Source organism: Pelophylax lessonae (assembly GCF_965119305.1).
Source record: "Pelophylax lessonae genome assembly, chromosome: 1".
Taxonomy (NCBI): domain Eukaryota; kingdom Metazoa; phylum Chordata; class Amphibia; order Anura; family Ranidae; genus Pelophylax; species Pelophylax lessonae.
The window spans coordinates 76,769,338-76,794,292 of NC_138768.1; the positions used below are offsets into that span (position 1 = coordinate 76,769,338).

Here is a 24,955-nt window from a genome sequence, read left to right on the forward strand (position 1 = left end):
AGTCTCTTTATAGCTTACAACTGTCATGTTGTCACTAAAAAAATATAGTGCAAACAATCCAATTAAAACCCGCGCTAAAAGCAATAACCAGTGCTTCCTGCAGCTGCTGCTCACTTAGGTAAAAACCAAGAAAAATAAAATGTCAGAAAAAACAGCGCTACCAGGAATGTGCATAATCATAAATAGATGGTAAAATGATCATAAATAAATCTTGAAATAATCAAATAATTATATATAAAAAGTGCACTTGTAGTAAAAAATTTAAACAATTCACACTTGTAGTAAAAAATGTAAACAATTTTTACTACAAGTGCACTTTATTATATATAATTATTAGATTATTTCACTATTTATTTATGATCATTTTACCATGTATTTATGATTATGCACATTCCTGGTAGCGCTGTTTTTTTCTGACATTTTAAAAAAAATATAGTGATTGCATGATTAGAAACCATAATGATTGGGTTTTAATTGCTAAAGGCAGATTATTGTGAGGCACTGGCTGGTATGATTGTGGACGGTGTATAGGTGACACCTAGGTTTCTCACCACACAGGGTGAGGGGCTCCATAGTTTTTATCTGCTATGGAGGAAACAAACTTTGTTATTTTCTTAGAAGTTAATAAGTTCTTATTTTGATCTGGATCCAGAGGCTCTGTAGAGGTTTTGGTAGGGTAAAGCCTCCAGTTCCATATCTTACCTGTTTGCCAGACCATGCTAATTCGTCCTTTAGGCCTTTTTATACCTGAGGTGACTGATGCCAGAGGCTCTCTTTCATTTTCTGTGCTGTGAGAGCTTGCTGCTGGGTGGTAAAGCTGACTGCTGACAGAACATTAAAAAGGTACCCTGCCAAGCATGGCGCAGACAGTATGAGAGTACTCTTTATACATGGTGATACTAAAGAAAATCCTACTGGGGTAGACTACCTAGTGGAACTGTAAAGCATGCCATGGGTGTGGTTAGGAACTACTACAGTTACACAGTGTAATAATGTACTGTTTTGGAACTGTGGGGGAAACAACAGGTAGTCAGTTCTGAAAGTACATCTGAAGTAAATGAGCTTAATATTTTGGTTGAACTTGAGGGGAAATGTTGGTAACCCTACGTCAAAGGTACCTGACAACTTCCCTCTAACAGTTATGGTTACGGAGTAAGAGGAAATGACCTCAGTGTCAGACTTAACACATATACTCTGGGCCAGGGAACATTCAGGAACTGCAAAGGTATTGGGTTACAATTTGGCAAATGCATGGTAAAAAGGGCAGTGATAATCTGAGTATCCTATGAACCAGAGGTTAACCTTGTATACCCACATTTTGCAGTATACCATAACTTACTATGTCTGGCGAAGAAAGAATGGGAGTAAGTAGGTGGTTCCCTAGTTTCACACAAAGATGTTGTTGGATATGGCCCATTCTCAAGTGCTGGGTGGCCATTTAGAGGTAGAAGAACAAAAGAGTGGATTGAGCAGTGTTTTCTGGCTTACAAACCCCTTGGGGAGTTTTCTAAATATTGCCCTATGTGTCAAATGAATGCATCCCAACCACACTTTCAAAGTTCACTGATATGATACCCTTGCCTAAACCTAAGGTTTCTTTTAAAAGGTCTGGTATAGAGCTGGTCTGGCCATTGCTAAATTCCACCAGGGGCATCAGCACATGTAGATAATCCTTGATTATGCCACCTGGTATCCAGGAGCAATCCCCTTCAGAGACACATCCTCTAACGTTATACTAAAAGAACAGTTCAACATGTTTTCCTGTGTATGTATTCCTAGCATAATTCTGACAGATCAAAGAACCCCTTTCATGTCAACGTTAACTAAGGAGCTGTGTTGGTTGTTGAAAATTACCCCCCTACACAGATGAGTGTACCACCCTTAAAGTGATGCAGTCCTATACAGGCCTTATCCATTTGAACTATTATACAGAAGACAAGACATCCCCAGGGACTCCTGGATATAGCCCAGGAAACAAGAGAGCAAAAGACCACACCTCCAAAATGTGTAATCTAACACATTGCTAAGATATCAGATAGAGGCAGTAATGCCTATACCTAAGTAAATTATTCAGCAAGCCTAAGAGGCGCAGACCAGAGTTTATAACTGCTCTGCAGATTCAGAACTTTTAGCCCAGGAGTCTTATTTTTGGTACCCACTGTAGAGAGTAAATTTCTAGAAAATAGTAGTGCCTCCTATGGGATCACAGAGAATATCAGAGATTTCAATAACCAGGCATATCAACATGGAAAAAGAAAGCCCCTCCAAATATATCATGTTAACCTAATACAACCTTGGAAGGATCAGGAGGCTCTCTCGTCAGAAATCATTCCTAAAGTATCACCAGAAAAAGGTACCCCTAATGTTAGGATCTCAGAAACTCTGTCTGCTACTCAAATTCAGGAGGTGAGAGATTTCTTGTAGAAGAATCAAAGGAGATGTTTTCAGAATGACCTGGCTGAACTATTTTAATGTACAATAACGGAACTCTAGTTTGAACCAGAAAGCTCATCCCTATTACCCACCATGAGATCCTTCAGTCTAACCGCCATGCCATACTAGAAGCATCACTCATTTCTTACACCATTCTGGGACCTGTCCTAAGACAGAAAGTATTCATATACAGTTACATTATATGGCCAAAGGCTAGTGGAAGCCTAATGTGCTTGTTTAACATATCATTCCAAAACCATGAGCATTAATATGATGCTCGTCCATTTTTGGTGGGTATAACAGGCTCAAATCTTCTGTGAAAGCTTTCTACAAGATTTTAAAGTGTGCCTGTGGGATTTTATGTCTATTTATCATTTGTGAGTTCCAATTTTAATGTTGGATGAAAAGACCTGGTTTAAGGCTGGTACACATGAGCCGCTTATCGGCCGGTTCAACAGAAACCAGCCAACATTCGGCCAGTGCGTATACCAGCCTGTCCAACAGAAGGAAGTCTGCCGGCTTATGTCGAACGGGCATGCTGGAAAACCAGCATCTGATCAGTATGTTCTGCAGGGAGGGCAGGCAGCCCCCTGTCAGAACACAATAGCTCAGCAGGGAGATCCCAGCACTAAAGACACTTATGTTAGTACGGCGATCTGTATTTTTTATTTCGTTCAGCCCACATTACAATCGATATTCAAATTTATCTCATTGGTGTTCAGTAGGATTAAAGTCAGGGCCACGTATAGGCTATTCCAAATTAACCTTGTTAAACTATGTCTTTATGGGCCTGGCTTTGTTCATAGGGGCACAGTCAAGATGGAACAGTAAAGGGTCTTCCCAAACTGTTTCCACAAGGTTGGAAGCACACAATTACCTAAATTGAATCTTTATACTGTAGCATTGACACTGTGCTTCACTGGAAAATACTTGGAATTTATTATTTAGTTGTTTATCTGCAAACTTCTGGCCAAATGGTGTAGCTGCAATTCAGATTCATTCAATTTCTCAGAATCAGTTATTATAGGTTAGTTTACTTATCATGTAATTTATACTGTATGTTATTTTCGCAAAGTTGTTATTTTTTGACACACAGCTGACTTCCAGTTCAACAATTCCATGAATACAATTTACTGCTATTTGTAATAGTAGCAATCTTTATTTCTTTGGAAGTATATTTAATAAAGACAAAATTCACATGCATCAACTGCCTTAGTTTTCCTTACACTAATGTGTCCCACGTAACTTGTACCTGCCTTATCATTTGACGTTGAACTGCAGGCAAACAGCCAAATCATATGTAGTTCTTTCAGTTCAATCCTGAGATCATCACAATCCTTTCTGACAGGAGACCAGATTTTTCTCTGCTATAATTAGGTAACACAGGTCTACTTTGCAACCCCAGCCTGTGACTGGACAGGAAAAGAAGAATGATGATCTAATTTCTCTTTTGCTCTGCTCTCTTGGCCTATCAGCATGCTCCCGTTTAGTACATGATCATTAAAAGCTGCATTAGTTTGTGTCTTTTATATCTGCATGAACTTCACCTTTAAAACTTAAAGTGGTTGTAAACTTCATAATAAAAAGGTTTGCTGCGCTGTGGGAAAAAAACAGCAGTGAAAAGAAAATATACACATCAAAAAAATCATATGAAAAAAAGACCCATGAACGATCACAGTCCAATAACAAAGCCGCTAATGAAAGTTAAAAGTGGTGAAGAATTAAAAAAATAGTCTGTGCTCAAATATGAATCCAACTTGCCTTGTGAGCATCAGAGCAACAAGTGAATCACTGCAGTGCTCCTCCACCATATATTAAAAGTGGCTACTTACCAGAGAGAGTGGACTCTAAGTCCCCGTTCACATTAGGTCGCTCCGATTTAGGGGGCGACCTGTGAAGTCGCGTGCAGCGCGACTTGCACGGACTTCATATAATGGAAGTCAATGCAAGTCGCCTCCAGGTCGCCCCAAAGTAGTACAGGACCCTTTTTCTAAGTCGGAGCGATTATTAGAACGGCTCCTGTACTACACAGTGGGAGCGGGAGGACCGTGACTTGTCAGGGTGACAAGTCGCCTGACAAGTCGGATCAATGTGAATGGACTCTAAGTCATAAGAGTCAAAAGCACAAAATGAAAAAACGTCCTGCAAAGTGAAGGTCCTTAATTCCCCGCCTCTTTTTGGATAGAAAATCCTCTCATTTGGAATGGACAGTTAATCCAGCATGACATGGACAAAGAATAGAGATATTCCCATAGCGTAATAATATATCAAAAAGGTTTATTGTAGATAAAAAGCACCAACTACTCACAGTAGGATAGTTGAAACAAGCATACAGTATCTCACAAAAGTGAGTACACCCCTCACATTTTTGTAAATATTTTATTATATCTTTTCATGTGACAACACTGAAGAAATTACACTTTGCTACAATAAAAAGTGGAGAGTGTGCAGCTTGTATAACAGTGTAAATTTGCTTTCCCCTCAAAATAACTCAACACACAGCTATTATTGTCTAAACCGCTGGCAACAAAAGTGAGTACACCCCTAAGTCAAAATGTCCATATTGGGCCCAAAGTGTCAATAGTTTGTGTGGCCACCATTATTTTCCAGCACTGCCTTAACCCTCTTGGGCATGGAGTTCACCAGAGCTTCACATGTTGTCACTGGAGTCCTCTTCTACTCCTCTATGATGACATCACGGAGTTGGTGGATATTACAGACCTTGCGCTCCTCCACCTTCCATTTGAGGATGCCCCACAGATGCTCAATAGGGTTTAGGTCTGGAGACATACTTGGTCAGTCCATTACCTTTACCCTCAGCTTCTTTAGCAAGGCAGTGGTTGTCTTGGAAGTGTGTTTGGGGTCTTTATTATGTTGGAATACTGCCCTGGGGCCCAGTCTCCAAATGGGGGAGATCATGCCCTGCTTCAGTATGTCAAAGTACATGTTGGCATTCATGGTTCCCTCAATGAACTGTAGCTCCCCAGTGTCGGCAGCACTCATGCAGCCCCAGACCATGACCCTCCCACCACCATGCTTGACTGTAGGCAAGACACACTTGTCTTTGTACTCCTCACCTGGTTGCCGCCACACACGCTTGGCAATTAAGTTTATCTTGGTCTCATCAGACCACAGGGCATGATTCCAGTAATCCATGTCCTTAGTCTGCTTGTCTTCAGCAAGCTGTTTGCAGGCTTTCTTGTGCATCATCTTTAGAAGACGCTTTCTTCTGGGGCGACAGCCATGCAGACCAATTTGATGCAGTGTGCGGCACATGGTCTGAGCACTGACAGGCTGGCCCCCCACCCCTTCAACCTCTGCAGCAATGCTGGCAGCACTCATAAGTCTGTTTCCCAAAGACATCCTCTGGATATGACGCTGAGCATGTGCACTTAACCTCTTTGGTCGACCATGGCGAGGCCTGTTCTTAGTGGAACCTGTCCTGTTAAACCGCTTGTACGGTCTTAGCCACCATGCTGCAGCTCAGTTTCAAGGTCTTGACAATCTTCTTATAGCCTAGGTCATCTTTAAGTAGAGCAACAATTCTTTTTTTCAGATGCTCAGAGTTCTTTGCCATGAGGTTAAACATGTTAAACTTCCAGTGATCGGTATGAGAGAGTGAGAGCGATAACACCAAATTTAACACACCTGCTCCCAATTCACACCTGAGACCTTGTAACACTAACGAGTCACATGACATCGGGGAGGGAAAATGGCTAATTGGGCCCAATTTGGACAATTTAACTTAGGGGTGTACTCACTTTTGTTGTCAGCGGTTTAGACATTAATGGCTGTGTGTTGAGTTATTTTGAGGGTACAGCAAATTTACACTGTTATACAAGCTGTACGCTAACTACTTTACATTGTAGGAAAGTATCGTTTCTTCAGTGTTGTCACATGAAAAGATATAATAAAATGTTTACAAAAATGTGAGGAGTGTACTCTTTTTTGTGAGATACTGTATATGCAGGAAATGTAAATCCCAGGAATTGAGCTTACAATCTCTTTGGGTCGGCGGGCGTAATGACGTCACAAGCGTAAACGCTTCCCTTCGCGTTTCGATGATGTAAATTCCGACTAAACGGGTAGGGTGCAGTTTAAGCTTGTGACGTCACCATATCAGCCAACCCCAAGAGGCTGTCAGCTCGGTTCCCAGGATTGAGATTTACTGTATATATGCTTGTTTCAACTATCCTACTGTGAGTAGTTGGTGTTTTTTTATCTACAAAAAAAACTTTTACATACAGTTCTACGCTATGGGAATATCTCTATTATTTATACATGTCATGCTGGATTAACTGCCCACCATTCCATATGAGAGGGTTTTCCATCCAAAGGTAGGCAAGACATTAAGGACCTTCACTTTGCAGGATGTTTTTTCATATTGCGCTTGTGACTCTTTTGACTTACAGTCCAATCTCTTTGGTAAGACAACAGTTTTAATATATGGTGGAGGAGCACTGCAGTGATTCACTTGTTGATCTACAAATTCTGGATGGACACTCTGCACATTGCTACACCCTTTCCAGCAAACTATGCAATGAAAAACAGGGATATTTAGTTCACATATATTGCCATACATGTTTAAGCTGACCAACTGCATCAAATTAATCCCTCTTCTGGCCAGTCCTACACTGCCTTGCCACTGCAAATGCTACGGTGGACACAATGCCAATATGGGGCATATAGACTCAAGGTGGGGGAGAGCGACTAGGTTTAGATCTGAAAAAAGGTTTAGCTAAAGCCACATCTGCAAAGTATGCGGAACCATATAAGCCAGAACCTGCCTAACTAACCGGACTTTAAAGGCTCAGCTATAGGAGACAGAGGTATAGGGAAAAAAAATAGCATTTTATTGTACAAATATTCTAAAAACAAAAGCATATAAGTCCAAAATAGATCCACCAATAATTGTTTACATAGACTCTACTCAGGTACCTGAAGACCGTAAATAAATGTCAAAAAGCATAGCATTTTGTAAAGCTGTAGGCTTCTGGTAACCCAATCTGCCAGGTCAACGTTTCACCAGTAACATGGCTTCTTCAGGACCCGATAGTGCAAGGTAGAGCAACTAATATTGCAGTGAATTGTGCGAGTACAGTGGGGTGCAGTGTGGGGGCGGGCACAGGGGCACCAAGGAAAATAATCAGATGGTGGGGACACGTCACAGGCAGAGAGACGGAACTATATAATTTGATTATTTAGGGATGATTGCCAACTTTGACTATAGGTGAAGCTCTCACCGAGTAGTAAGCAAAGTGATGAATTCGCTTAAGGTCCCGTCAATCAGCTAAGACATTCTGAGAGTCAGAGGTTAAGGGTCATATGTTTCATAACAGTGGTCTAAGATGATGGCCACATAAAGTATGCATCAGCCCTAATGTCCACTACCGCCACAGAACAAGCAGTCTGCATTGAAGCTTAAGGGCTCCATCTTCTAAAGCTTCAGAGTTTAGCCCCACCCACAATCTCTATTTCCAGTAAGAGATGCTGTAATTTGACTATTGGATTCATTACACTAAGAGGCAGGAAAGTCATGCCTTTAGCAACTAAGTAAAGCCAGTGTCAGTCACAGAGAAAAAATAAAATGGTGATACTGTACCTACTGTCAAACTTCACTTTTTCTTTTTTTAAAGTGTAAAATGTCTTACAGATTCACTTTATATATTTAAATTATTGTTTTTTTGTTTAGTAATATTCCAGCAAACACTGGATGGGTCATAGATGGCTTCCCAGCTACTTTGAACCAGGCAAAACTGGTAGAAAAAGCTCTTACAGGATGTGACCCAGACAAAATGGCAACAAGAAACCAGAAGAAAACGTCAACTCTAGTGAAAGATCCGGCTGGCCCACAAGATCCTCCGCCACCTCCTCCAGCGTTTGACTTTGCTGCCTTAATAGACATTTCAGACAATGTAGTATTACAGCGTTCTGCAACGTTTTATGGTAAGATGGCTGGTGAGAATAAAATTAGGATTGGTCACAACTGGCAGATATCTAAGCAAAACTGATAGGTGGTAAAACCTCTGCCTGAGGTCTTTCACTTCTCTGCAGTGCAGGGTTCCCATGCAGTTTTACAGTACACCTATTTCAGCTTACCTATCCTTAAATTTGGAGGCTGCTTTTATTTATGTCAGGCTTTTTTTTTCTTAAAATGATACTAAACAGAGAAGTGTTAATTGCAATATTCATATCATATCATATAAATCATATATATCATGCCACTGTCTTTTGTTTTTTGTTTGTTTTTTAACCACTTGACCCCCATGTCTTTTTCTAACACTTTTGTTTACGTGTAAATATCGGTCTCATTCAAATGCATTGATCAGGACTCCTGTTGGGATGGGAGATCCTAGTAAAGCCACGGAGGGTGGCGGGACGTTCCCTCCCACTGCTTGTAAAAGCAATCCAGCGGCTAGTTACCCGCTAGGATTGCTTTTACAAGAGAGACAATAGTCTGCTCAAAAAAACAGTACCAGGATGATGCCTGCAGCTGCAGCCATCATCCCAGTATAACCACTTGAAATCTAGCAGCGTATGTCGTTACTGGTCATCAAGTGGTTAAATCCTCTAAGTACCTCTTTCCTGCAGTGCTGTTGTGTGTGGGATTGTGGGCCTTCTATTACTCTGATAATGTATGCTCTCTACAGTGTGAGTCACTGATTGGTTCTGACTAAAAAAACAGTTTGAAGAGCAATTCAAATTCGATTATAAATTTTTAAAAAATTATTTTCCAGCTCCCAATAAATCTTTATTGAACATAAAATGTCTATTTTGTGTGCATTAATATCCTATAGGTAGAGTCAAAGATGACTGACACTAGCTTTCATTTTGTTAAGAAGGCATCTGCATCTAAGGCTCTTTTTTACTTTATATTTGATATATTTAATGCTGATCTATATTAAAACTAAGACTTTTTGTATGTTTCTTAGTGAATCTAATCAATCAGCATACTATATCCCGCCCCCCCCCCCCCATCAAGTTTAGCAATATGAGGACATGGAGGAGGAGGAGAGAGGGAGGGGAGGGTCATTTACTACTGTATAAACACCCACACTTATGACTCTATACTCATGTGGGCTGCACATAAAAGAAAAAGGTGGAAATAAAAAACTTATAAGGGAACTGAAACTGGAGCATGCTCAGTAGATGACAACAGCTGGTCTACACAATCTCATTCTGCAATGTGGACACAGAGAAGATGAGAGGGACAGCAGAAGGCAGGATCAACCAGGTATATTTACAGAAAACAAATGCTTCAGTGGCGTTGCAAGTATTCGCACACTGTTAAATAACATGTATTGTGAGTTTTTCATGACACTTTCATTTTTGCTGGTGATCCTGCCAATAACCAACTTCCTTTTCCAGGGTGACAACACTCTCTCACTCACTGTACTGTAGTAACAACACTTCCACCCTAAGACTGGAAGTGTGTTTAAACTAAAAAAACACCCCCTCTCCTCATCTCTATAGCATGAAGAGTATTCTGTAGTCTGCTGAAGTAAACTGGGCAAGGCTAATGACACTGCTTGAGATATAACTGCATAGTGCACAAGACACAGAAAAGCTCTAGATATCTGGCAGGATCAATGGTTATTTTTAGCTCTGATTAAACAGATATAATATAAGAAATGAAAAAAAATTCAAAGCAAAACTGTATAAGGTTCTTACAGACTGTGTTTTGATATGATGTGGAAGAAGAAAGCTTTGCAAGGTCCAGCATGCCTTTCCACAAATATATTTGTAGTTTTCTGAAGAGCTTGTGATTTATTTCTCTTTCTTAGTATTTTGTTATTGAGATTTAAAAACATCTCAACAGGTCAAAGAGATGACCCATACAATGAAGCGGATTCTAAAGCAGATGACCACGAACAGAAATTGGATCAGATCCAGCACAGGTAAGAAGACACCCCCCTTAGTCAGTCTTATGTGCCTCCATATGGCAGTAAAGAACAATAAAGCATACACATCTGAAGGAAAGAGAAGGGTAACATGTTGTCACCCGTCTAACACATATGTGCGGCAGCAAGATGGGCTTTAATGCCCAAACACTGCAGATATGCATAACTGGGTGGCCAATGTTTCTGTACTTAGAGCGGGCTCCTAGCGCAGAGACTGAGCTGTCAAAGACATCTTTTAGTCCCAACTAACAATTAATAGCTGGCATGACTGGCTCCAATTCATGTGACCACTCTCAAAGCCAATCACAGTGGTCAGATGATCCCCAATCTTTCTCGACCCCCTGGGTATGCAGAACCTATTGAAAGGATGCTGGGGCTGGGCACGAAGGCATTAAAATGTTGCACAAGTGTACAACCCTGATCTAAAGAAAAATGTGGCTACAAGAACACTACAATGCTAACAGCAGGTAGTTGAGGTTATAAGTTACATACTTTGTACTTGCTGCAGCAGAAACTCTCCAATACCTTAAAACACTCCATTTGTATTTATTTTTAGTTCAATCTTATTTTATTGAAGGAAAAAGATTTCACAAAACAGGAATAGAATAAAAACATGAGAAAAACAGATATAGTGATGAACATGGCATACAGCAGCATTCATACATGACGCCAAAGGGCAGTATGGTCTATGAATGCACAATGCAAAAGTGGAGTTATAAGTATAACGGTAGTAATGTGATATAACATATTCCAGCTTTAGTAGCACAAATAACTATAATGACGCAAGACAGCCGTATCGGGCTTTGAGACAAGGGGGGCGGTAAATCGGTACGGTTGGCAATGCATAGAAAGGAATCCTGAAGTAACTTATGGGTGGTCAATAGGTGATAATAAAGGGATACGTGTATGGTGTAGAAAATCGGCGCTAATTCAAATCATAAATAAATGTGATACACTCTGTGACAATAACGATGTCCACCAAAGGGATATCCCCAAAGGGATATCTGTAAAGGTGGCCAGAGAAATACCGTCCAGAGTAGAGATGAGAGAGTGTAGATGAGAGCAGCAGATATAGAAGCAAGAAAAGGAGCAGAAGAAACAAAAGAGTAGTGGGGGAACGCGGACCACGTACATCCCACTACAACCCATCAGCTCCCGACTCTGCGGGCGTCTCTATCCAGGCCTTGAAGCCATCTGAACAACGGAATAGGTCCCAGGATGACCACGTGGCGGAGAACCTTTCCTCCCTGCCCCCCTCCTGGACCAATAAGCTTTCCATGTCTCTGATCCTATCCAGCTCCAGGGCCCATGTATTTATTTTTTGGTGAAGAGGGGGGGGGGGCATAGGGTATTGGAAGGTTGCACAGTTTTCTGTCCTATTTATTTGTAGTTTACTCAGGCATAGACCCCAGTTATGTCCCCAGGGTAACTGGAATAAAAAAAAATGATTTAAAAACTCATCCTACCATGGTGTCTACAACCTAATTATTGTGATCCCTACTCTTTTCTTTGTTGTCCATTGAGGGGCACAGGACTTCTTTACATTTTTAGAATTTCCTCTATGGGCTCCAAGAAAAGGATTTTCTGGCAAGTAAAATAATCCTATTTTTCTTGTCTTGATTCTCATGGCTCCCGGTCACAACACTTTTCCCAAGTGTCTTGTTGTTCATGTTCCTGTATCTGCTACCCATGTTGCACTTGTGTCTGCCCTGCCCTTACCTTTTGCAGTATGGTGCTGTTGACTTACAATTCAGTAATTCCTCTTTGGCTTGTCATCCACATCTACCACTTTTAATAGTAAGGATACATGCAACTCTGCAATTGTTCAGATCCCAGAAATCCTCTGGTCCCCAGCCCATAACAAGCAGTTCTTAGCTGTCCATAAGAAAGACTTTTACTAGGATATTTTAAAAAGATGGAAAAGCCCGTCTTTTGGTTGACTATGCATTACTGTTTTGTGCATAATCCGTTTTAATATGTTTCTATTACTTGCCCTGCATAATAATACATAGGGGTGTGCCATGAGGAGTAGATTACAGTTATGTCTTTATTTGGCAGTAAATTTAAATATTGTTCATTTTTTAGAATTACAGGATTCCTTGACAACTGGCAGAAACTGGAGGTGTGGTTTTCACTGCAGAATATCTTAGTCAAAGTAGATGGAGAAGTTGAAGAGGACACTTTATACCAGACAATGGAGAATGTATTTTTAACAACTCTCTACAATAAGCAGAATAAAGGTACAGCTTTTAAAGTTGAACTCCAGCCCTATCTTTAGTCTTGCACAGTTGTACAGGTTCCTCTCATGTACTAAAATTGCTTACTTTTTCACTGTACACTGTGATGCATTAGAAACTGCAGCAAGTCAGATACAGTTCGCCCCATTTCTTGTCTGGGGGGCATCTGGCATCAGCTACAACAGGGCAGGCCCCCTGTCTAGTCGTGGGCTGGGAAGGCAGAAAGTCTGCAGTGTCTGTGCCCCCCGGGTGGCTGCCCCAGGGGTGCCCTTAGCAACATTTGGATGCGGGACCTCACTGTGTGAACAAGCACTAAATACTTTTTCTGCATTGCGCCTCTATGGGCTGGGCCTTGAGGCAATTTTTGCTACCAGGGCTCAAGGTCTAGCCAGTGTTTCTCCACAGGTTTGTCACTTTTCACTTTTGTGTGTGTGTTTTTTTAATGGATGGAGGGTGTGAGTCCTCGAGCTTGCCTTGAAGAAGTCTAAGGGGAGCATGTGTGGCCATCAGATTCCTTTCTCCCCTGAACCTGGGGGTCTCTGTTCGGGAGAACCCCTGGACCTAGTACTCGTTGGTGGGCTTCGGCTGGCCATGAGGAGAGGGGTCTGCCAGGTCTTCTGGCTAGGTGGACCATGTTTCAAACCTTGTCGTTGCTTGGAATCTTGTGCCCCAAGGGTTCAGGGAAAGGTCCTACCACTTCAGGGGGTGGACTAAAGCACAACCTTAAGTGTACTTTTTGTGTGTGTTTCACATGCATTTTTTTTGTATACGTAACAATTTTCGTTTTTTTGCACAACCGCGAAAAAAAAATCTGTTCTCATCAGTGTCCAGTAGGGGTGCCCCCCGCCATCATTCTAACCTTTTGGTAGGAATGGGAGGCTGTATAGTATTCTGGCTGGTATGATGGGGGCTCTGAAGGCTAGTACTGGCTGGAATAGAAATCGGGGCACCCACTGGATGTGGGCGTGTGAGTAATTCCCCCGGGAAGGTTGGAAGGGGCAAGTGCCTCCTGATTTGAACAGGTCTACCTTGCCTGGCCATGGGCTAAAGAGGTAGAGAATCCACGGTGTCAGTGCCTCCCTGGGAGTTGGTCACCCCAGATATGCTCTTAGTAGCACTTGGGATTGGGAACCCCAAAATGTGTAAAAAGGCACAAGGTCACAGCACTAAAGCTGTTTCTGCACCAAGCCTCTCAGGGCTAGGCCTTTGGGCAATTTTTGTTACTAGGCCTAAGGGCCTAGCCTATGCAAATGCACAGGCAATGTTTATTTATTTTATTTTTCTCTTCATGTTTTTGTCACTTTGCACTTTTGTTTGTGTTTCTTTCACTGGATGGAGGGTGTGGGTCCTTGAGCCTACCCCGAAGTGTAGGATGTGTGGCTATTAGGTTCCTTCCTCCCCTGAACCAGGCAATCTCTTTGGCCTGGCTGACCCAGGACTCGTTGGTCGGCTTTGGCAGACTGAGAGGAGAAGGGCCTGCCCAGCCTTTTGGCCATGTGAATTATTCTCAAACCTTGTCCCTGTCAGGGATTACAGGGACAAGGTAAAAAACAGAGAAGAGCAGTGCATGCCCAAGGTCAGCAGCCTGTAGATCACAATCTGGCCTTACCGACCTGCCATCCCAGAGTTCAGTGAGCCGGCACCAACAGTGGAGAGAGCAGGCAGCCACAGAGGGAGCAGGAGCTGCATAGCCGATGCTTCCTTTGTAGGGCCCGTTCCTGTCCCGGGTGTATTGATACCAAGTGCACTCTGCCTTTTATCCGTTCTAGCAGCTGGGAGAGTGATACCAGCAGCAGCTGTTAGAGAAAAAGAAGAGGTCTTCAGGTCAGTGTATTAAGCAACACATAGACTGGGCATAATAGCTTCTAGCAATGGACATATTAGCACCTATAAAAGGATTAACAACTATTAGGCTGCTTTCATACTGATGCTGTGTGGTTTACCCACACCGCGGGTACAGTGCAGTGCACCTGCAGCTTTCCTGCGGATTAGCTGCACTGAGCCATAGACTTCTATTATATCCTCTGGGTTTGGTGCACTTTCTGAAAGTGTCCCACACCCGCAAGATATAATAGAAGTCTATAGCAAAGCTCAGTTCACCCGCAGGAAAGCTGCAGGTGCAGCGTACGGGTAAACCGCAGCGCATCAGTGTGAAAGCAGTCTTATAGGAGGCTCAGGACAGTAAGGGCTTGTTACATTTGCAGTTTGGGAGGAGGTAAAACCCCATAGTTGAGATGCATTTTTACCATACACACCCAACCACTGGTGTAGCGTCAGGGGTCGCCATGTTGACCCTGCCTCATGCCTGTGCGGCCTCCCTGTCACATTCTGTTTTAGGCTTGGACAGGAGGGGCGGCGTATACAGGAATTGATCCTTTCCTGCAACAGCTAAAATAGACATAGAGTCCTTGTAAAAAGGAAACAAAGTCAGTATTCACACTAGTGTCATTGACTCTTTCTTTTTGTGATTAAACAGTGGGTAAACATCCAACGAGGATTGGTCCCATGGAAAATAATGATCCTGATTGTTGTTTAAAATCTTTATTATGCTATTTAAAATAAAAAAATTCGGAGTCATTTCATTTCATTGGGGTCCATTCTCTTCAAAAAATTGAGCACCCCTGAACTAGAGCTTTCCTCCCCGGTCTTTCTGTCCCTGGCCTGCCAATTTCATTCAGCTTTAGTTATTTTAATTATAGAAGCTCAGCCTCACATAACATGTAAAATTTGCCCACCTAGGGTATCCACTCCTTCAGAGTGTCATCAATCCATCAAGGTGTATTATTTTTTGCATAACTTCTCCCAAGAGCCAACCCACTGCTTGCATCAGGACTGAGGGATCTTGATAGGAGTACTGAGGCAAGACACTGTGATTTTTTTTTAAGAAACTATGTACAGCGCCCTTACTCTGAAAATAAGAGTACATAATTCCTATTTCACTCCTAGCTTCTCAATTTGTTACACTTGTGTTATAATAGCATTTGATAACATTTGCTGCAAGTCACATTATCATTGTGAATTGTCTACTATCACATATACCAGTTTCATGCATAACTGTTGTGACAGGAAGTCAGGTAAATCTGTTGATGTTGTCACAGACAGGAGATACATTTCCACCTGGTTTAGAAAATTCACCAATTACTATAGGGTTTCGGCTGCAGAGGTAGCCAGAAAGGTGTAAGGATGTTGAAAAGACTTCAGCTGTTCAGAATGAGGCAATTAAGGCCTCTATAAGTTATCCAGAGGATGATTACTGATCGCTGCCTCCTGAAATGATGTGCGCTGAGGAGAGCAGTCAGCTGAAGATTTCTCAAGGTGAGGTCATGGATTTTTCTGTGTGAAGAGAAAACAAATGGACATTTTCTGTGTGAAGAGAAAATAAATGGACTATTGATTGTCTGCTGTATGATCAGCAGTGTCTGCCCAGCAGTAGGTTGGGACAGACTCCCTAGGTAGGTTCCTGTGTGTGAAGGTAGACACCCACAGTGGCCAGGGTTTATTTTATTTTATGTTAGTTTTTGAATTATGCTGTTTTTGATGCTTGCACTTGTGTGAAGAAATATGCAAGAATAAACCATAGACTGTTGTTTTTAACTACTCCTCGGCTATTTCTCTGTGTAACGAACCCCCCCAAGGGGTCATTTACACCCACCACCGAGCTAATCCCTCACATATTCTAAACCAGGTGGAAATGTATCTCCTGTCTGTGACAACATCCACAGATTTACCTGACTTCCTGTCACACTGTGTTGTATGTTTAGCTGGGCCATGGCTCATATGGCAGAAGTAGCACTGTTGCAGCATAGCTGATTTTCACCACAGATTCATGATTGGAACAGGCCTTTAGGCTCTTCTTTTAGGAGAGCTCTGCACATGTCAGGGCCTTTATTGCCTTCTCGCAGTCTAATTCCATTTTATTTGTGATGTCCTGTTTTTGTTTATTACATGTGATCTACAGAAAAAGAGGCTGAGAAGAAGGAAGAGATTCCACCATTGCCAGTCACACCACCAGCTCCATCTCCACCTCCACCTCAACCTCCCACTCCTCCTCCAGAGACCACCAAAGAGCCACGTCCTTCGTCTTCTGACAAACAGAAATCTGCAAAAAAAGGAAAGGGGAAATCTAAGTCACCCAAAGGTCCTGTGACTTCTCTTAAATAATTGAAGATTTATCTCTGGAAATATTTTTCCTTCCAACCTTCCTTTAAAAATTAACTATTATCATGTTTGCTGCTGTCTTTTCAAAGCTTGAAGCTCAGCATGGTGGTATATTTTTCATGCAATATATCATAACTTATGGAGGTTGTGATATACCCAGTAGAACATGGGACACTTCATTTCTATCCTAAAAAACTATCAGAGAATTTTCTGTCCTTCCCATTCATTCATTCATTCCTGATCTCCACATACCAGTGCACCATCTATGCTTCCCTCTGTGCTTCTCTACAACACTGGGTCCTGATATCCTACTGAAAAATCTGACTTCTGTGCCCTCCTTTATACCCTCAAAGATCAAAATATCTTTTTCTTTTCACATCTTGAAAACGTGTACAATATTTCTTTTCTGCTACAGCTCTACTACAGAACTCTCTACCATGACAAACTAATTTCCTCTCTCCTAGAATGCTAAGTTTTTTTTTTTAAGACTTTTGTGTTTGGAGAGGTCTCTGTCTTGTATCTATTAAATCATGTTGTTATTGTTAAAAAATTGAATATAGTGTACATACTGTAGATAACCCGTCCCTCAGCACTGGACTTTAATTGGAAGTTTAAATACATTTTAAGAAATATGTAAGGTTCATAGATGAAATTATGTTAGGAGGCTGTACTGTGCTATATTAAAAAAAAAATATATATATATATATATATATAACATTGAAAAGACAGAATTGACTGGTGCCAATATCCAATCAGTGTCTTGTGAAGTAATGGGACTTACTTCATTACTTCACAAAACACTGATTGGATATTGGGACCAGTCAATTCTGTATTTTCAATGTTTTATATGTTTTATATGTCTTGCATATATATATATATATATATATATATATATACAGAACTTGTAATATATATGTAGTCAGGAAACCCTTTTAAACCCTATATACAGTAGGCAGGATTGGAGAAGAAGCTTACCTCAAAGAAGATATCATAGGAGCTAGTTCTGGGAAGAAAGGGGTGCAGAATTTTGTCTGATATGGAAAATTGGTTCAAGGATCAGAAGTATTATTTTTGCTAATTAGGCTAATTGCACTTTTGAAAGCTACAATCATTTAAGTGTACACATTGGGGTTGATTTGCTAAAGCCCAATAGACTGTGCACTTTGCAAGTGCAGCTGCTTCAGAGTTTAGTAAATGAGGTGAAGCTTCACTTTGCAAAGAATACCCAATCACATGCAAGGTAAATAAAAAAAAAAGCATTTTTGATTGTACATGATTGGATGATGGAAGTCAGCAGAGCTTTCCCTTATTTACTAAGCTCTGGAACGACTGCACTTGCAAAGGGCACTGGGGTTGATTTACTAAAATTAGAGAGTGCAAAATCTGATGCAGCTGTGTATGGTAGCCAGTCCGCTTCTATCGTCCACTTGTTCAATTAAGCCTTGACAAAAAAACCTGTAAGCTGATTGGTTTCTTTCACCAGATTTTGTGCTCTCCAGTTTTTAGTAAATCAGCCCCACAGTCTATTTGCCTTTAGTAAATCAACCCCATTGTCATGTCTCGTTCAGTGTTTACAACAGCTGGCAATGCTGTATTTAGTGATGTTTTCTAAAAGTTGATTGATTTCCTACATTGTAAAAAATATATATATATTTCTGCAAAATTTACTTCTGTTGGAACAGTGTAAATGGTTTTATTTGTGGCCACACTTTGCACAAGAGAACCTGTAGCTTTGGACATAACAGTAGGCTATAAAGTAGGCTGTCTGGGAAAAGAAGGGCGTAATGTTCCTTTTTTAATGCAAGGCGTCATACAAACATTATTTATCTATTACCTATAGTGGCATTGTAAAGGGAATGGGCAGGAGGTGGGGGGGGGGGGGTAAATGCCTTAGTTAAGTGCCCATCATGTCTTACTTAAAATCCGTACCTCTTTTACCACTAAACTCCCATATCCCAGGCCCAAAGTCTTTATACCCAATAAAGAATAGTGCTTAAACTTAATATAGCATGATTTATCAATCTTTACGGCTGGATACAGTGCTTGCACAAGGACTTGGGTGAAGTGCTTCAGCAGTAGGGGGCATTACAAAATGTAAATATTGCTTGGACCAGACCACCAAAGAGTACTGCTTTGTAGCTGCAACTGCCGCTCCAAGTGCCATGCCTGCAGAGGTCTGTCTCCCTCTCTCATCTTTGCATGCTAAGGCTGTAGTGAACAGCACAACTGATGCCAGTGTTCTCATGCACACCATTTATGGAAAATGCAAATGGCGATTCCCACCGGTCTCAACTTTGCTTCCCACACATCTCACGTATTAAAAAGGCTTAATCATAAATCTCTCTATAATTGAGTCTGTTTTAAAGGCGAAATGAGCCACAGGGGAAGCTGAGACTGGAGAGGATTACCTCTACTGGAATTTACCAGTAAAGTTTATAAAAATGCTGACCACAGTTGTGCTGTTCACTACTTCTTTATACTTTATAAGTTAACAATACAGGTAAACAAGTCTGCCAAGGTGTACTAATTTACGTATCACGGACATGCTTTGATATCATATACATTCTACCTAGGCATTTACAGTATCTCACAAAAGTGAGTACATGCCTCACATTTTTGTAAATATTTTATTATATCTTTTCATGTGACAACACTAAAGAAATGACACTTTGCTACAATGTAAAGTAGTGAGTGTACAGCTTGTATAACAGTGTAAATTTGCTGTCCCCTCAAAATAACTCAACATGCAGCCATTATTGTCTAAAGCGCTGACAACATAAGTGAGTACACCCCTAAGTAATAATGTCCAAATTGGGCCCAAAGTGTCAATATTTTTTGTGGCCACCATTATTTTCCAGCACTGCCTTAACCCTCTTGGGCATGGAGTTCACCAGAGTTTCACGGGTTGCCACTGGAGTCCTCTTCCACTCCTCCATGACGACATCACGGAGCTGTTGGATATAAGAGACCTTGCGCTCCTCCACCTTCCGTTTGAGGATGTCCCACAGATGCTCAATGGGGTATAGGTCTGGAGACATGCTTGGCCAGTCCATCACCTTTAACCTCAGCTTCTTTAGCAAGGCAGAGGTTGTCTTGGAGGTGTGTTTGGGGTCGTTATCATGTTGGAATACTGCCCTGCGTCCCAGTCTCCGAAGGGAGGGGATCATGCTCTGGTTCAGTATGTCACAGTACATGTTGGCATTCATGGTTCCCTCAATGAACTGTAGCTCCGCAGTGCCGGCAGCACTAATGCAGTCCCAGACCATGACACTCCCAACACCCTGCTTGATTGTAGCCAAGACACACTTGTCTTTGTACTCTTCACCTGGTTGCCGCCACACACGCTTGGCACCATCTGAACCAAATATGTTTACCTTTGTCTCATCAGACCACAGAACATGGTTCCAGTAATCCATGTCCTTAGTCTGCTTGTCTTCAGCAAACTGTTTGCGGGCTTTCTTGTGCATCATCTTTAGAAGAGGCTTCCTTCTGGGACGGCAGCCATTCAGACCAATTTTATGCAGTGTGCGGTGTATGTTCTGAGCACTGACAGGCTGACCCCCCCACCCCTTCAACCTCTGCAGCAATGCTGGCAGCACTCATATGTCTATTTCCCAAAGACAACCTCTGGATATGACGCTGAACACACACACACATGCACTCAACTTCTTTGGTCAAACATGACGAGGCCTGTTCTGAGTGGAACATGTCCTGTTAAATCGCTGTATGGTCTTGGCCACTGTGCTGCAGAGCTCAGTTTCAGGGTCTTGGCAATCTTCTTATAGCCTATACAAACTTTATGTAGAGCAACAATTCTTTTGTTCAGTTGCTCAGAGAGTTCTTTGCCATGAGGTGCCATGTTGAGCTTCCAGTGACCAGTATGAGAGAGTGAGAGCGATAACACCAAATTGAACACACATGCTCGCCATACACACCTGAGACCTTGTAACATTAATAAGTCACATGACACCGGGGAGGGAAAATGGCTAAATGGGCCCAATTTGGACATTTTCACTTAGGGGTGTACTCACTTTTGTTGCCAGCGGTTTAGACAATGGCTGTGTGTTGAGTTATTTTGAGGGGACATCAAATTTACACTGTTATACAAGCTGTACACTCACTACTTTACATTGTAGCAAAGTGTCATTTCTTCAGTGTTGTCACATGAAAAGATATAATAAAATATTTACAAAAATGTGAAGGGTGTACTCACTTTTGTGAGATACTGTATATCAAAAATAAAAACAACAATTGCAGTTAATAACTCATCATGTGCTTTATATTAAATCATAAAGAAAACATATCAATAACTCTCCACCATTAAAAGCCCTTCATTACCCATAATTATAAAGCTTTATTTTATTAATAATCAAGGGTGGTAACAGGGTTTACTCAGAGGAGAGTTAATGTATGTTTTATGAGATGTATAGTGTTTTTATATGTAAAAGAGATCAGCTGTAAATGGTCCTATTAATATTAACGTGTTTCCTAAAATCTTGTTTTTTTGTATTATATTAGCATTTTCTCATCATAATGTAAAAAATAATATACTCCATTATACATAGCCATGGATGTATGTATGATTTCTGTAGAATAAGGCATAACTCCAGCCAAAGCTTGTTTCTCTAGTTTCGAGTAGATTCCTGAAAGGTTAGAATCTCTGTTAGGATTTAATATCTGGCTGTGGCCCCATTTGTGAGATCCACCTTCAGTTAATGCCCTGGTGACCATAGTCCCTGGGATAGAAAGTGATGTGAAATCCACAGTTTTACTGTTGAAACAGAATTAGAAGGGAAGTTTCTCATTGTGAACCCTTGTTCCAGTGAGGACTGAAAAAATTTGATTTATTTTGTTACTTGCTGTTGTGTCACCAGGGCAGAAAATGAGGGGACATTTCACTAAGGCCAATTTCACACTTGTATAAGAGCAGTGTGAACAGAAAGTTTTGACAAAGCATTTGCAGAGCTTTCAGCAAGCTTTGTTGAAGCTTTTAAAGTGCCATTCAGCTCCAGCTTGTAAATGTTGAACATAGATCCAAATGGGAGTGCTGATGACCACTTTACATGAGCTGCTAGCAGACTTCAAAACTTATTGAAACTTATTAAAAACCTGCTGAACAGCTTGCTGTTCACACTGCTCCTATACAAGCCGCAGTCTGTGTGAAACAAGCCTAAAGGCCCGTACACACGATAAGAAAATCTGTAGGGAAAATTCATCCGAGGACCGATCTGCCGATTTTCGGATTGTTATTATGGTGCTTTTGACAGCCGACTCCGACTTTTCGGCCAAAAAAATTCTGATGTGCAGGCTATAACATCTCATTAGTACAGTTTTCGACGGAGAAAAATCTTAAGAGCAAGACTAGGCATGCTCAGAGACGAAAGAACACATACAAAACAATCCAACACATGACATCACTTCTGAAGTAGAATTGTGTCGTTCGGGAAAATTCGTATGAAAATAACCTCTTCACTTTCCACATCAGACTAGCATGCCACAAAAAACGGACGACAGATCGTTCGATAATCTGATCATGTGTACGGGGCTTTACATTGTCAATAAAAATCTGCAGAGTTTTTTACTCTTTCAAGCTTTATTCAACACTAGGAAAACAATTTAGGTGAAGTTCCATATTAAACTCTTGGACAACACAGATAATAAATAACTATTTTTATCATATTGCGCGATCTGACAATTGCTCACCAAACTTATATATGAAGTATAATAATAATAAAGATATTAATAAATGTATTTTATCATTACATACTCATGTGTGCACAGTTTGTGTATGTATAGATAGATTTATGTCAGTCCCACAAGTGGCTTCTCAATGCGCCGTCTTTCCTATATTGTTTCTTTTATATTAATTTGATAGCCGGTCCAATGTAGTTTTTCTTGAGCTAAAGTTGTTGCAAGACTGTATTATTTTAAAAAAAGCCATCTGCGAGCTAATTTGTCTTGTCTATCCTCATAGATAGTTCTCTAGATAAAAAAGAAAAGAAGGCAGATACACCTCGAGGAAAAGATTCGGCACCGAAGTCACCAAAAGCAGGTAGAATACAATTTTAATTTTAGTTTAAAGAACTGTCATTAATTCTTTTCTCACTGTTCTGTCATCTGTGGGACAAAGTACATGTAGTACCTTGTCGAATGTTGCTATGTGCTTCTTAAGCTGGCCATACATAGATCGAAATTCAGCTGGTTCAGCAGGGACTGGCCGGGATTCGATCCATCTATTGGCAGGCTGATTGTACTTAAGTCGATTGATTGACTTGGGCACAAAAAGACTGTCAGATTTTTTACCTGCCATTACTGCTGGCAGCTATAGCAGCTAGCAGTAATAATTGCGTTCTGCCGGCCGGGAGGCTTCCCTGCGCCCCCCCCCCCCCCCCAAACCCAGGCATAATGGCAGAACACAGAAGCACAGTGGAAGACATTCCCCCTATCAACATTGACTGTGTTGATGGGCGAATTGAGCAAATAAAATCACCTATGGGTTGCTTAAATCCTTGCTGTGAGGTTGCACTTGTGGCCCCACCTTTGCCCAAGAAGTAGCAGAAGAAATGCAGAGGGAAGGGAGACTGACACGCCCCCTCTCCTTCTGTATTCCTCCTGCTGAAGCTTGTCTCAGGAAAATACTCATCTCTTTCCTACCTATGTTATCAGGTGGCTGCAAAGGAGGGGGAGGGGGGGGTAGGAGCGACATAGGACACAAGTACTACATGCACTGTGTCCCACGCAGGACTAAAGAGTGAAAACAAATTTAAAATACAATTTTTTACTTAAAAGCATTAATCACAAAACTGAATTATAGCATGTGAGTATTTGTAGTGACAATGTTTCTGTATGTTGTACAAAAGGCTCTCGCCAAAAGTTTCCAAATAATAAAAATCTAATTCATCATCTTTAAAATAAAATCTTGAGGATAGCTGAAAACTGTGTTGTTTGAGACCATAAGGATGGCAATCACTAGCAATGTGACTAATTCACACAGCACCTACAGCTGTGGCATAGTGTAGGTCTGTAGGGGATGCAGCCAGAAGTGGACACATTGGAGGAGAGAGATGACAGCACAGAAACAAGATAGAGATAGCAAAATGTAGACAGGAGAGTAATGACGGCAAAGAAGAAAGAGATGACAGCACAGAGACATCAGAAAAAATTATGGTGCAGAGACGAGAGAGAGGACTACACAGAAACAGAGAGCGTTGACAAGATAGCGAGGAGGGGAGAGATGACAACACAGACACAGGTGAGAGATGACAGCACAGAAACAAGATAAAGATGACAACATGGAGACAGGAGAAAGATGACAACAAAGGGAAAACAGATGACAGCACAGAGATATCAGAGAAATGGTGGTGCAGAGACAAGAGAAAGAGGACAACACAGAAACAGAGAGTGCTGACAAAATAGGAGAGAAGAGAGATGACAACACAGACGCAGTTGAGAGATGACAGCACAGGGACAAGAAAGAAAGACAAAAACATGTGAACAGAGAAGATATGACAACACAAAGAAAAAAAAAAAGAGATGACAACGCAAACAGAATAGATGCAACAGCTCATAGACAGAAAACAGATCATATCTGAAAGATAGAAGATTGATAAGAACATAGAAAGAAGAGTAAAGGCAGCCTTGAGACAGGAAAGATGTAGGGTTTGGAGAGAGATGAAAGCACAGAGATAGGAGAGAGCTGATGATACCGAGACAAGTAAGATGACAGTATAGAGATGAATGTTATGGCAAACATATAGAGAAAGAAGGGAGATGACAACAGTGTAGTAGAAGAGAGGTGAGACTACACAGACAGATAATAGCATACAACAACAGCACAGTGTCAGGAGAGAGATAGCAGCAGAAAATTAAAAAGATGATGACAGAACAGGGACAGGAGTGGGTATCAGGTAGAGATAGGAAACAGACGACAGGACAGAGATAGGAAAGAGATGACAGCACATGAAAATAGATCACATAACAAAGACAGGAAATAAAAAGAAAGAAAACAGGGATAGAAGAGAAAATACAACACAGAGACAAGTAAGATGGCAGCACAAAAGAAGGACAGATATGATGCTATAGAGACAAGGAAAAATGACAATCACAGGAAAGATATGACAACACAGATACAGGAGGGAGAAGAGATTTGACAAAACAGAGACATGAAAGATGACAGCACAGAGACAGGAGAGAGATGATGCTACAGAGATCAGAAAGAAATGACAA

At 41.2% G+C, this 24,955-nt stretch overlaps 1 protein-coding gene across 2 annotated transcripts in view; it reads left to right on the forward strand.

Moving 5' to 3' along the window:
• SPEF2 (sperm flagellar 2) overlaps positions 1–24,955 on the forward strand; it is a 237,957-nt gene that overhangs the window by 134,983 nt on the left and 78,019 nt on the right. For both annotated transcript variants that reach the window (XM_082264268.1, XM_082264269.1), the window contains exons 16-20: positions 8,126–8,379; positions 10,253–10,331; positions 12,420–12,574; positions 16,530–16,709; positions 22,704–22,781. In XM_082264268.1, coding sequence (XP_082120394.1) covers positions 8,126–8,379; positions 10,253–10,331; positions 12,420–12,574; positions 16,530–16,709; positions 22,704–22,781 — 746 coding nt within the window. The remainder of the gene's footprint in view (positions 1–8,125; positions 8,380–10,252; positions 10,332–12,419; positions 12,575–16,529; positions 16,710–22,703; positions 22,782–24,955) is intronic.